Below are 13127 nucleotides of genomic sequence, written 5' to 3' on the forward strand. Positions count from 1 at the left end.
AAAGAAAAAAAAAGTCTCTTTGGTGGTTCTATAAATTAACAGCAAATATTTATTTTTTTGTGAACAATTTTGTTGAAACCGCAAACAGGGAACATGTATTAATATTTCCAAGCAGTTTCAACTGGAGTTTGTATCATTAATCACTGAACTACCTATAACGGTAGTCAACAGCATATTTTATTTGTACTAGACAAAGTGCTGGAATAATCGCTCTCTGAATCAACGGAAATTCTGGATGATATGGAACTTGATCGGGGTGGATGTTATTTAATATGACGCAAACAGAAGTCTATGAAACTTGAGAATAGGCCGGACACATTTCCAACAATTTTTTTTTTTTCTGGGTTTAATTTTTAAATGATAGATTAGAATTTCACTGACCTAGTGATCGACACCATTAACTTTTTTTTCCATGTAAACTGAATTCTTAAAAAATTGCTATGACTTTTTTCATGATTTTCTTTTGTTAGTGTTTTCGTGATGTAATTTAGTTTTAAATTAAACTCTGTGCACTTGTGTACCTTCTTTTTATCTTAAAATCACACTGAGACTGGGAAAAAATCTAAATAAAAGAAAAATAAATTTCTAAATGCACGTTTTCTTTTTAAAAGATATAAAATATTTTGTTGCTGTAATCTGTTCTCACGCCTTTTCCAAAGTGAAGTTTAAGCACTTTTTAGGTGCATTTTCAAACTTTACTAGGCAAATTACACATTTATATAGATGTTCATACTTTTTTATTGTGTTTTTTTCAGTCTAATGTTTTGTTTCAGATGTACAAGCCAAAGTCATGGAAGCAACTTCACAACTCAGGCCATGCATAAGATGACTTTCATTCTTCAGCAGGAAATGTAACGTGTGATTCATAAAATGAAAAGATAGTAATAGCAGTAATTTTGTAATGATTTTTTTTTCTTGCATAGATTAATCATTTTGCATCATAAATAGGAACCACTTTTTTTTGTCCATTTTTTTTTTCTCACAAAGAACCTGTCAATCCTAAAGACCACAATTTTAACATCTTCAAAAGTTTAACTAAAGAAAAAAAAGTCACATCTTTGGTGGTTCTCTAAATGAACAGCAAATATTTATTTTTGTGTGAACTTTTTCATTGCAACTTTCATTAACCATGCATTTATATTCTGAAGCAGTTTCAACTGAGTTTGTATCATTAACCACTGCACTTCCCATCACCATATTTTCTTACCAACCTGAAGTACAAAGTGCTGGAATAATTGCTTTCTAGATTTTATGGAACTTGATCTGGGTGGATGTTGTTTTTAATATGACACAAACAGATGCCTGTGAAACTCAAGTGGGCTGGACACATTCTAACAAATATTTTTTTTTTTTCTGGATTTAATTTTTAAACAATACACAAGAATTTCACTGACCTAAAGATCGACACCATTAACTTTAACCATATGAACTGATTTCATTAAAAAAAAATTTTTGCAATGACTTTTTAGCTACGTACACGACCAGATTTTTTGTTAGTGTTTTTCAGATGTAATTTAGTTTTAAATAAAACTTTGTGCATTTGTGCACACTTTTTAAAAAGAACAAAACACATTTTCCTATAATTTTCCTCTTTCCAGGTGCATTTTCAAACTTTTCTAGCCAAATCACACAATTATATACATGTGCATACTTCACATATTATTGTAGTATTATAATTGTACGCATTCGTTGATTCATTAAATGTTAATCTCATTGCATTTTGTTTTCAAATCACAGCTCGATCAAAAAGCATCTGTAAGAAAATGTGTGAAATAAGAGCCAGTGACTCAATATTGGCTCAATATCATTTTCCCCCAACATAAGTTTCAGTACTCACTTTACTCGTTGTCTAGACTTTTTTTTCTTTTTCTAGATGACAGTTTTAGTTTTACAAGAGTGTCAGGAAACAAGGAACAACGTATCCTAGGCTTCTTGGCTGTTACTATATAACACTGTAAAAAAAAGTAAATTGATCATCACAAACATTTTAAACTAACAACTTTCGTATTATTTACTTTGAGCTGATAAAGGGAATTGGCAAATTCTCCAACATACATATAGGCCTATGTGCTACGTTTATGCTAATTTTAGCAAACGAGTTACGCTACTGATAATACATTTGTAGCTTAATGTAAAACAAAATCTCCGATATGTTCCCTACCGACAATGTTCAGCCACCAATATAGTTTATCTTCTTACTAAACAACGGAATGTTTATGGCAAACATTGACGGCTAATTTACGGTCATGACGCGCGAACTCAAAAATGAGCGGGAATTGATAATGGTAACGTGACGCTTTCCAAACAAAATGGTGGGTGATTATTATTATTTTTTAATCATGTACATTCATTCTTGTTTCCAAAAATAACTGCGGACTGGCTCTGTCGTTTATATAGTTTATTGCAAGAAAGACAGAAGTTTATTTGTGCATTTATGTAGCTTTTTATAATAATAATAATAATAATTAAAAAAAAAAAAAAGTACTCACTTCATGCTGCCAGGAGTGTTTTCAGATTTTTGGCTGTCCACACATTCAGTTCATTCATAAAGCTTATTAATCTGCTAATACACATCTTCCATCCTTCAATGACATTCTGCCACCTTGACTATTAATCGTTAGGACTCCAGTACAAAAGCAGGTTATAAAGTACAATGTGTTATTTTTTTAGATGTTGATAATTATAGACAATTATACACAGTAACGTTTGAAACAGAAGGGGAAAGAGTAATTATAATTCCATTTATCAATCTGCTAATACACATCTTCCAGGACCTTCAATGACATTCTAGGACAATTATACATGTATACTAAAGTTTAAAGAAAAGAAAATAATCAATACAATTATACATTTATATATTAATCTGCTAATACACATCTTTCTTGACCTTCAATGACATTCTAGTGAAAATGACTATCAATCATTAGGTTTCCGATAGTAGTGTACAATAGCTAATATATATATATATATATATATATATATATATATATATATATATATATATATATATATATATATATATATATATATATATTTTAGATATTGATAAACATATAACCTTCAAAGAAAAAAATATATATATGTAATTGTAATTCAACTGGTTCTTCTGAAAACTAGACAAAGACTTAAACGGGTGCCCAAACTTGGTCCTGGATGGCTGGTGTCCTGCATAGTTTGGCTCCAACTTGCCTCAACACACCTACCTGGAAGTTTATACCTAGATAAAGCTTGATTAGCTGATTCAGGTGTGTATAATTGGGGTTGAAGCTTAAATCTCTAAGACACCAGCCCTCCATGATTGAGTTTGGGCACCCCTGGTCTAAGAAAATGTAATTTCATCACTAATTTTAAAATCAATGCCTAAATGAAAAGCATTCACGGATCATTTAAGAAGAGGGTCTAAATAATTAGGGCTTTAAAAGTGCATTGATTGATTAGTACTAAATGGTCTATAATTCTAGTTACAAAACAAATATTTACTCATACTACACATCAACAAAGATAAAATTGTTGGACAATACTTCTTGGTTATTTGGTTATATAGAGTTTTATATGCAAGATGGAATATAAAAGTGGTGTTCAGTAGTGTTTTCACTGCCAGTTGTCGTTGCTTTTCTGCTTTGGAGCATTCAAATGTAATCTGTATGTATGTGTGAATGTAAAGCTGCTCTGATTAGTATTTAAGAAGCAATAAACAAATAAACAACATCTTGACTAATGACTTAAGGGTATTCAGGACGATAGTACTCTGACTGCAAATGAGAACATTTTTGTATTAGCTGCCACAAGTGACAAATAAATATTAAACAAACATATAACAAAACATACTTGAATAATACAGCATTAATGGCAGTATGTAGCTATGCTAAGTTTTTACTCTAGCAGCAGCGTTTTGTTTACAAACATTTTTTACTAGCGTTTGTAAGAAAACAGAAACCAAAGTATGGAGTGGTTTGTGTTGTGTTGTCCTTATAAGTAGAGTTTTTTCTGTAGTGTGTGAGATTGCTGAAGCTGGTAATTGTCAGAATCGTGACTCAACACATTTCTTTGTACCTCCTTCATGACATCCAATATGGGCACATTTCTGCAAATAAAAGGAAAAATATATATAAATAAACGGGATTTCATGATCAGATTGGTCTCTGTCTGCAAAAGGAAAACTAAAATTGATTGAACACTGACACATTTCTTGTTGAATATGGCGGCTTCAGTGTTAAATTTCAAGAAGCAATAACTAATGGTCTCAATGAATATAATGTTGTATTAACGACAAACCTAAAGATGGATTTTATTGCAAATATTGTAAATATTGCAATTCTGTTGTGCTGAGCTTGTTTATTTGCATTAGGGCTGCTTGAGACTGGAAACATATATAACATTGTTGTTAAGTATCATGATAATTATGTTAAAAATGTTATGATATAACATTTCCCTAAAAATGTGAATTTTATTAGCTGCTTTTAAATAATTTTAAATAATAAGTTATGTAATGATAGTAAAAGAAACAAGTAAAATATAACTAATTATAATTCACACTAAAACTGTCCAGATGCAAACATTTAGTCTGAAACACTACGAATGAGTGAAATCCTCAGCAGATATTCTGACACTTGTCCTTTTCCTCTCATGTCTGACTCTCGGCATAAGTATTAATTTTCAGCTCTGGGTTCACCTTTGGGTTGCTCCAGCTAATAGCAGAACAGCAACTACTGTAGAGGTGGCAATAAAAATAATTAGGCCAATGTGATTGGTCTGAAACAACCAATGCATAAAATAAATGTAATTTATCACACACATCTTCGATACACATTTATTGTGATGTAAATCATATATTGCAATATATTGTGCAGCCCTAAATTGCATACACATTATCAGCTTTTTAATCAGTTGAAAACTCACGAGGAGCTAATGTATGCTTTGTCACAGGTGATCTATTGCTAACTCATGCGTTGAATTGTAATGGGCAAAAGTCTATGGCACTCTGATCATTCTGTCTCATGATAACATCTGTCCACGATGTGTCAAACTAATACAGATATTTTGGAAGCAGATCCACTTGATTGTTGTGTACTTTTTCAAATTAATGGATTTACAAAGGACTCATACAAGAGAGGACCAATTTTCCCAAGCCGGAAACACCCTTAAAAACAGCTAGAAAGCAGCTTATAAATAGTGGTGGGCAGGGGCGGACTGGCCATCTGGCAGACCGGGCACTTTCCCGGTGGGCCGACGTACTTTTTGGGCCAGGCATCATCTTATGATCTGATCGGCCCATAAAAGGCTTAGCAGCCTATCGTTTTTTTCTGCCTTATTAATTGACGCTGCTGTGATCTGTGACTCTGAAAGTAGATGCTTTTTTCCCGGACAGACAGACCGGGCCGGCCCATTTGACACTCTGCAGCCCATTGGCTCTTTTCGGTATTGACATTGGGCTGGCCCAATCACAAACTCCTATTTTGGACTCCGTGTGAGCGTGTGTCGTCTGTGTGTATTTGTCAAAATAGTCGAGAGTCAGAGAGAAGAAACGCAAGGGAGGCGCAGAGAAATCGCGGGAATTACACCGGCGTTTCATTTAGCGATTCTGAAAAGTTCTCTGTACAATCTAGTACACGGCTAAAAGCGCAAATCACGTGACCACACACATGCACACTCTCTGCCAAGAGCTGCAGCCAAGTAGTTCAGCGGCTGAGCATAAACCCCAGGTGAGAGTATAGTGCATGTCAGACAGTTCATCTGCTGGATGATCTCATATCACTATAGTTGTTAAACGTGATATTGAATTTATCTTGTTGTCTCTATCTAACAACTCTTATGTCTTTTGAATCTCTTGCTCTCAGTTAACTGTTTTGGCTGAGTGCAAAGATAAGCTAATATATTAATTAATGTAACCACATACACTGATTCTGCACATTGACTGATTGCTTACCTTTATCGTTTAAATTTAATGTACGTTACACTGTTATAATGGTCATTATTGGTTATTAAAACTGATATTCTGCAAAAGAGACAGGGTAAAGTTCATTCTTTTCAATGGAAATGAAAGAAGGCAGTTGTATTTAAGCCCTGTTTTGTTATAAATATGCAGAGTGAAGATGACGCTCATATAAATATGCAGCTACACGAGGCTGTTTGGTGTCTGTTAATCATAATTTCAAAATGAAACAAATTTCCTTATATTATGTTTTCATTGTTTAGATGAAAGCAGATGACCAAGCAGGATGAGGAGAAAGAGGTTAAAATGTAACACTGTTCCCTTTTAAGATTTGCCCATGCATTAGCAGGCAGTTTTTTTGTTATGTTTATTATTGAATATAGGCTGAGTGAATAGTGTATTGAATAAGCTAAATTGGCTGTAGTGTATGAGTGTGTGAATTAGTGTGTATGGGTGATTTCCAATATTGGGTTGTGGCTGGAAAGGCATCTGCTGCGTAAAACATGCTGGAATAGTTGGCAGTTCATTCTACTGCGGCAACCCCTGATAAATAAGGGACTTATGCGAAGAAAAATAAATGAATGAATAGTGTATTTTTTTTAGAACTCAACAAATATCTTTATGGACAGTATACAGAAATTTAAATTGAGATTAAAGTTTGTATTTATTTATTTATTTAATATATATGGCTTTTGTGTTTTATAATTTTTTTTTATTTATGACGTGCATAGATCGATAGCATTTTGATTGAATTTAGTGGGCCGCTCTGGCCCAAAATGCCAGGGCTGATTTTTTGCCCCAGTCCAGCCCTGGTGGTGGGCAAAGCGAGGCTTCATAAAACACTTAAACAGTCAAAGCAAAGTTGTCGAAGCTTCAAAACCTGTTTCTACAGTGACACCTTGTGGTCAGTTGTGATGTATTACTCTGAACAGCTTCAACAAAGAAACCGTTCAGCAAACTGAGGTATTAAACCCCACGTTGTACACCTGAATTTTTAAGTGATTTAGTGAAGTGGTGAGACTTCCTGACTGGCATGCAGAGGTAATGGGTTTGAATCCAGAGTGATGCAGTTATAGACGTTTTTAAATGCTCTGTTTTAGTAACGAGTTTTGTTTTAACATTGGTTTGTCTCACATCTGAATGTAACATTTCATTTAGACTTTCCCAGAAATTGCTATTTTTAAAATACATATTGCTCAATCTTAGTAAATGCATTGATTAAAACGAGACCATTTATGGTACTAACAAATAAGCTTCATAATTTAGCATTGCTGGTGTAATACAATGCAGCAAGAACATTTATTTCATGTTAAGGAACAAATAAATGCATGATTTCAAATATTAAAGGGATAGTTCACCCAAAAATTAATTTACTCATCTACTCACACTCAAGCAGATCTAAACTTTTATGATTCTTGAACACAAAACAATATATTCTGAAGAATGTTGGAGAGCAGCAGCCATTGACATCCATATTGTTAACAAAAAAAAAAGTCTTCCAACATCCTTCAGAATAAATGTTATATTAATAATTTGTCTCCAACATAAGAAACTCAAACAGGTTTGAAACAAGCGGATGAGTAATTTAAAATATTTCTGTGAACTGTCCTATTAACATTGGTAAATTAGGCACTAAGAAATGTTTTATAAACAGTGGCCATACCTCTCATGTCCTTTCAATAAAGCATTGTTCAATGCATTCAGGTAAACCGACTGGTGCCCGGACTCTTCCAGCAGTTTTACCTCTGCTGTACAGACACTCCAGAGGACGTCCGCTGGCATTGGAACACTTCCTGTGTTTGAACACTGCCTGGAAGCTGGTGCATCTGTCTCAAGGTATTCGTCATCCATTGAGGGCATTACTGGGGCTTCTGTGATCCTGTAGAGCTGGGTGAAGAAGATTTTTGGACACTTGGTTGCGTTGAAAAGCTGTTTAAGATCCTTCAGGTTGATGCCGAGCCTGTTCGAGTCGGTAGCCAACAGATGAGTGTTTGTTCCTCTGCTGATGAGGCAGCAGACAAAGCATCTGACCCTTTGAAGAATTCTGTTCAGGCTCAGATCTTCCAAAACCTTCTGGGTTTCCTTCAGACCCAAGAGAGAGTGAAAAACGACCTTGAATCCCAGACATTCGAACGTGTGCTTCAACATTTCTGAAAGGACACAATGTGTAGATGTTTAGATGCAGAAGTTATGTGTAAAAGAAAATGATGAACATCCACAGTGTTAGTTCTGTTCTGACATCAATGTTTTCCCCAGTTTGTAATTACTGGGAAAATAATCATGTTGTATGAAAATTATGAATTTGTTAGGAAAATCAGGGGTATAATATAGGATTTTTTTTATTTTACTCTGAGCACACTTGTCGGAATAAAGAGTGTCAATGAAACCAGGGGCAAAACAAGTATTCAGAAAGTGTAAACTGTCATGGTATTTTTTCCCCACCTAAAACAGAAAGTGACCTTATGATCCTCTTTTAACTTATGAAAAAAGTCAATAAAGAAATTATAGTATTTTATTAGTTAAATGAGGACCTTAAGGTCACTTTCTCTAGATGATTCTCTAGAACAAATACAAAAGAGAAAGACTTTCAGAAATAGAAGTACAAAAATCACTGTGGCAGTACCTTTTTTTTTTTAAGTGTGTGTTACCAAACAGTCCCTCAGTTGTACTGTGACTGTACATACTAGTACCTAAAAAGTATTAAAGTGTACCTTTAAAGTACCAATGTGGCCCTGGTACAAAAGCCCCAGTGACAGCTTTCGTACCTTTATTTTGAGAGTATGACACACACTTACCTCCATCATAGCCAACACAGTCAATAATCACACACAGGCCTCTTTGTTCGGGATTCATTTGATACTCCTCTGTAATAGCCTAGCAGATATAAAGACAACTTATAAACTTTAAAAGAATGGCAATTTCTATTTTAATTGTTTTTAGTCAGCCGAGAAGCTGATAACTTACCTGTTGATAGTGAATCCCTGTTTCAGGCACAGAAAGCTTCAATTTGTTGAACTCTAGAAGAAGATCACAGGGTCAAAAATAAAGTGATAATTAAGCAAATCAAATGTTTGATTCTGTCATCATGTACTCATTCTCGAATGGTTTCTTCCCAACCTTTATGAGCTCATTTTTCATCTGTTGAACACAGAAGTTATTTTGAAGGATGTTGGAAATTGAAACCTGTGACCAATGACTTGCCCAGAAAGAAGAGCAAATACAAGGGAAGTCAGTGGTATAAGCTTTCCAACATTTTTCAAAATAAAGTTTGGGTTCAACAGAAAAAGGAACCTCAATTAGTTTTGTGAAATGTGAAGTGTGAGTAAATAATGACAGAATTTTGTTTGAACTATCCCTTTACACCCGCTTTACACATACTGTACATACCTACATATTAACTCACCATGATTGAAGCACTGTGATTGTCTCACTTGCTTTTCAAAAGGCTGACACTGCATAGGGGTGAACTGAAATTTTAAAAAGTAGAAAAACAAAGAGTTTAAAAATATGCTTTATATACTTTTCATATACTGTATCAATATATTTGTTTAAATGTCTTACCTTAAAGGTATTTGGAGCGGCACATGGCATGTTCTGACCTAAATAATTTTTATTTAGTAAATTTAATCACGTAATTGCTTTATTTGATATATATTAGTAAATAAAATAACTGAGTCTAGTTGCCAAATTAAGAGCTTTGTGGTGCGTTATAGAAATGCATGTTTTTTTTTTGCAGAAGATTTTCTCTTTTACTTTCTTTCAAAAGGGACTGACCTCTATTCCTGTACGCCTGAATTTTTTTGACAAGGTCATTTCTGCGAATATTTTTAAGACACTTTTCAAGAAAGTCCAGCTTCTCACAAGATACTTCATTTAATTTCTCCAACTCCACCACCACATCTAGAAAGCTCTATTGGAAATCAATTGAAACCAAAATGAAATAGCACACACATTTCTAGAAAAATAGCATATTCATGTTCAGTTTTACCTAAATATTCTGCAGAATAAATATTAATTTGAACAGACAGAAATATTCAGTAAGGTCTTACAGTAGCTCTAGTTGATCTTTCTTTGGGCAGGATACTGCTTAGGAGGAAGATAAGAGATTGTAAATCCTCTTTATCCAAGTTTTCACTCACATCTGCCATTAGAACCCTGTATAAAAGTAATCAATTCAATAATCGTACTGCAAAAGAGAGTGTAAATAACACACATGGGTATTTCTACATGGGTATTTCTAATGAAACTGCTCTAATGACCTAAAAAAACAAACAAATGTCAAGCTCTAAAATAGTTCTTCTTTACTAAAATTGTATTTTTCCACCACATGGGTCATGGGTTAGGAAATATCTGAAATGTGTTCATTTGAAGAATAAATTACCTGTAATCTGAGATGACGCGCTCCTTTCTGAGAATTCCTTCTACCTGTTGTTTGTTGGTGCCAAAAACTTTGCGTAGTAAATCATAGCGCTTCATTTGAAACATGAGCTCCATCAGCAGAGCATTTCCAGAATGAGGTTGACCTGCTTGATTGGGGTTCTGTTGGGCAAAGGCCAGCAAATCTCCTCTCAGTTCTTCCACACAACTGTTGTTGAACAAATCAGTGCAAAGATACAGCAGGATCTTAGACTCGTCGCTGCTAAGAGATGCGGTCACTTTGTTAACCAGAGTAGAAAATCCATCTGCCATTTCACCGTATGGTGTTGTATAAATACTTTAGGTAATAGTTTGGGTCATTTTAAAAGCAGAATTGAATTTTCTATGCATTTTTAAAATCTAATTAAGTTAGTCTAGAAAAAGGGCTGTATTTTCTTTTTCTTTTCTTTTTCTTTTTTTTTTGCAATCAATGAATGAAAATTGCATTTATCTTGACAGAATGGAAGAATGTAGCCACTTTGGATTTACACCTGTAAAAGACAAACAGAACACCCAATTTAGCAAAAAAATAAAAAAATAAATAAAAAAAAACATCAACAAATGAAAGATACCTGTAAAAGGCTGAATTACCTTCAGTGACCTTAATTTGGAGCACCAAATTCTTTGGTGGTTTTGCCAGCAGCGAGCTTCATCTTTTGCTGACACTAAGTTAAAAAAAATTTTTAAAAAAAGAGGAGGAGAAAGGGGACTCATCACTAGATGGATGTAAATCTAAATGAAACCATAATGATGGAAAGTACCTAGACATCCACAACAGATTTTGTGGGGGGCATTTTACCACGGTGGTATTTTTTGATATTCTTTAAAATACATTACATTTGATGTTTTCAAACATCCTTGTCAGTGTGCTTAAGCAAGGGGATTTCCGAAATCAACCATGGAATTTGTATAGCGTCACTACACAAGCGTTTATCTACTAACTAGCCTATTTCACAGCGTTTATCTACTAACAACGCCTTTTCATTGTTTTTGGCATAACTTTTGAATTCCGAAGAACCACTTCGGTCGTAAAAGATTAATCGATTCTTTAATGTCTTTATTGTGAAAACATTCGACTCGAGCTGATTCAAAAAGTTGAATGTATGAATAACTAAGTCTCCCGACAATACTAACTTACACCTGTTCCTAAAGCCTACGTGGACAGAGATACAGGCGGAGCAGATAATTAAAGGTCACAACAGCAATACAAAACGATACAATACGCGTATTCTAAAACAACTACTACGTTTCACCGTCGACTGACTTGAACTGCCTTTGTTTACATGTTGTTCACAACGTCTTCCGTTCAGTAGTTAGGACTCTTCAACTTACAGCCGAATTTGTCCGGTAAAATTGTACTTATAGTAGGTTACGTAGGCCATTTATAGAACTTGTTAACGTTAAGTGTTTATCGACTAACTTGTATGAAGCTATAACAAAAAATCTTACTAAAAGTAAGCTATTTGATCAGAGAGAATGTATTTAAATGATATTTTTACCTTTTACGTCGTACGTCGCCATCGTGACAAACTGAAGCAAAAGCGAAAGCAAAGTTACCAAAGCCTTTGAGTTACGCGAAGTCACGCCCTGTTCCGGTCGATCGAGACAAGTAGTGGTGCTCACTGCAGAGCCATTTAGGCAGAGCTGAGCTCCAGCGAGGGGGAGCTTGAGCTCTCGTTCCTCCTTTCATGCACTTCTACGAGTGATGTCACTGGGGTAGGGTTAGGGGTGGGGTTGGTGCACGCATTAAAACGAGAGGGTGCTCGCTGCAGAGCCATTTGAGCAGAGCTGAGCTCCAGAGAGGGGGAGCATGAGCTCTAGCTCTGCCTCCTGAAAGCTGTTTTAATGCGTACACCAGGATTAAAACAGCTTATAGGAGGAGGAGCGAGAGCTCATGCTCCCCCTCTATCGAGACAAGCTGTACTGATATCAGCCCTCATGGATGATCAGTCATTATTCATCAAACAAAGTCAGTATAGCAGATACTCGTTGCTGGCTTTGCTGAAACATTTTTCAGAGATATATCAACGATCTAAATTGGGCAGGTTTAATTTATATAATGGATTCACTATAATGAAGGAAATATGGCAAGATTATATGTGTAGGCTATAATACATCTTTATATGTAATACAAATCTTTTTACATTTAATAAATGTCTAACACTATATTATTATTTTACTCCAGCGATAAGTATTTATTTGCTCAATTTTCTAACTTTTTTTATTAATGATTTCCCACATGAAGTACTATAGTGATTTAAAGTAAGTAATATATTTGTTTTTATGTTTTTATATAGATTTGTTAAACCATAAAGTACTGGTCATTTGTGATAATTATAGTTGCAACAAAATAGTAATACAAACAAATTGACTGATAATAATAATTATATATTTAAATATATTTATTATATATATAATATATATAACTAAAAGTTGCTGCAGTTTAGTAAAAGATGAAGTAGTTATTTTAAATTATCAACTATAGTAATTCATTTTAATGTGACACAATGTTTGTTTTGTATATTTTACTATAAAACGATTCTAACTAAGTATAACAACATTAAGATCCTGAATTAGTTTATTACACTCAATCCTATGATTAGATGGTCTGTTATGCTTTCTTAGTGTATGTGGATATGTAAATAAAGTCATGTGTCTAACCAACTATTTTTATTTACATAATTTGAGTTCCAAAACTGCACAGATCAGATGTTAAAGTGATCGTTACGATTTAGCTGATTCTATTGGAGATTTTTTTTTTCACTTATGCAGTTTTGTT

The 13127-nt window shown here is 34.2% G+C and overlaps 1 protein-coding gene and 1 long non-coding RNA gene across 3 annotated transcripts in view; both read right to left on the minus strand.

The window, feature by feature from the left end:
- Positions 1-13127, minus strand: part of LOC147834847 (uncharacterized) — a 337793-nt gene that overhangs the window by 156149 nt on the left and 168517 nt on the right. The gene's annotated exons all lie outside the window — the stretch shown is intronic.
- cflara (CASP8 and FADD-like apoptosis regulator a) lies at positions 2384-12007 on the minus strand. 2 transcript variants are annotated; one of them, NM_001313772.1, is made up of 11 exons: positions 11848-12007; positions 10940-11013; positions 10314-10839; positions 9982-10087; positions 9707-9842; positions 9494-9531; positions 9336-9399; positions 8897-8949; positions 8728-8806; positions 7596-8082; positions 3535-4084 (listed from the first exon to the last, which is right to left on the minus strand). In NM_001313772.1, exons 3-11 carry the CDS (start codon positions 10619-10621, stop codon positions 3970-3972), a joined length of 1386 nt encoding a protein of 461 aa, NP_001300701.1. In that variant the 5' UTR covers positions 10622-10839; positions 10940-11013; positions 11848-12007; the 3' UTR covers positions 3535-3969. The 2 variants fall into 2 exon arrangements, with proteins under 2 accessions (XP_087128037.1, NP_001300701.1); XM_087271911.1 differs by lacking the exon at positions 10940-11013 and having other exon boundaries at positions 2384-4084; positions 10314-10517; positions 11848-11932.

The sequence above is a fragment of the Danio rerio genome, chromosome 11 (assembly GCF_052040795.2).
Source record: "Danio rerio strain M-AB ecotype USA chromosome 11, GRCz13ab, whole genome shotgun sequence".
Classification (NCBI taxonomy): domain Eukaryota; kingdom Metazoa; phylum Chordata; class Actinopteri; order Cypriniformes; family Danionidae; genus Danio; species Danio rerio.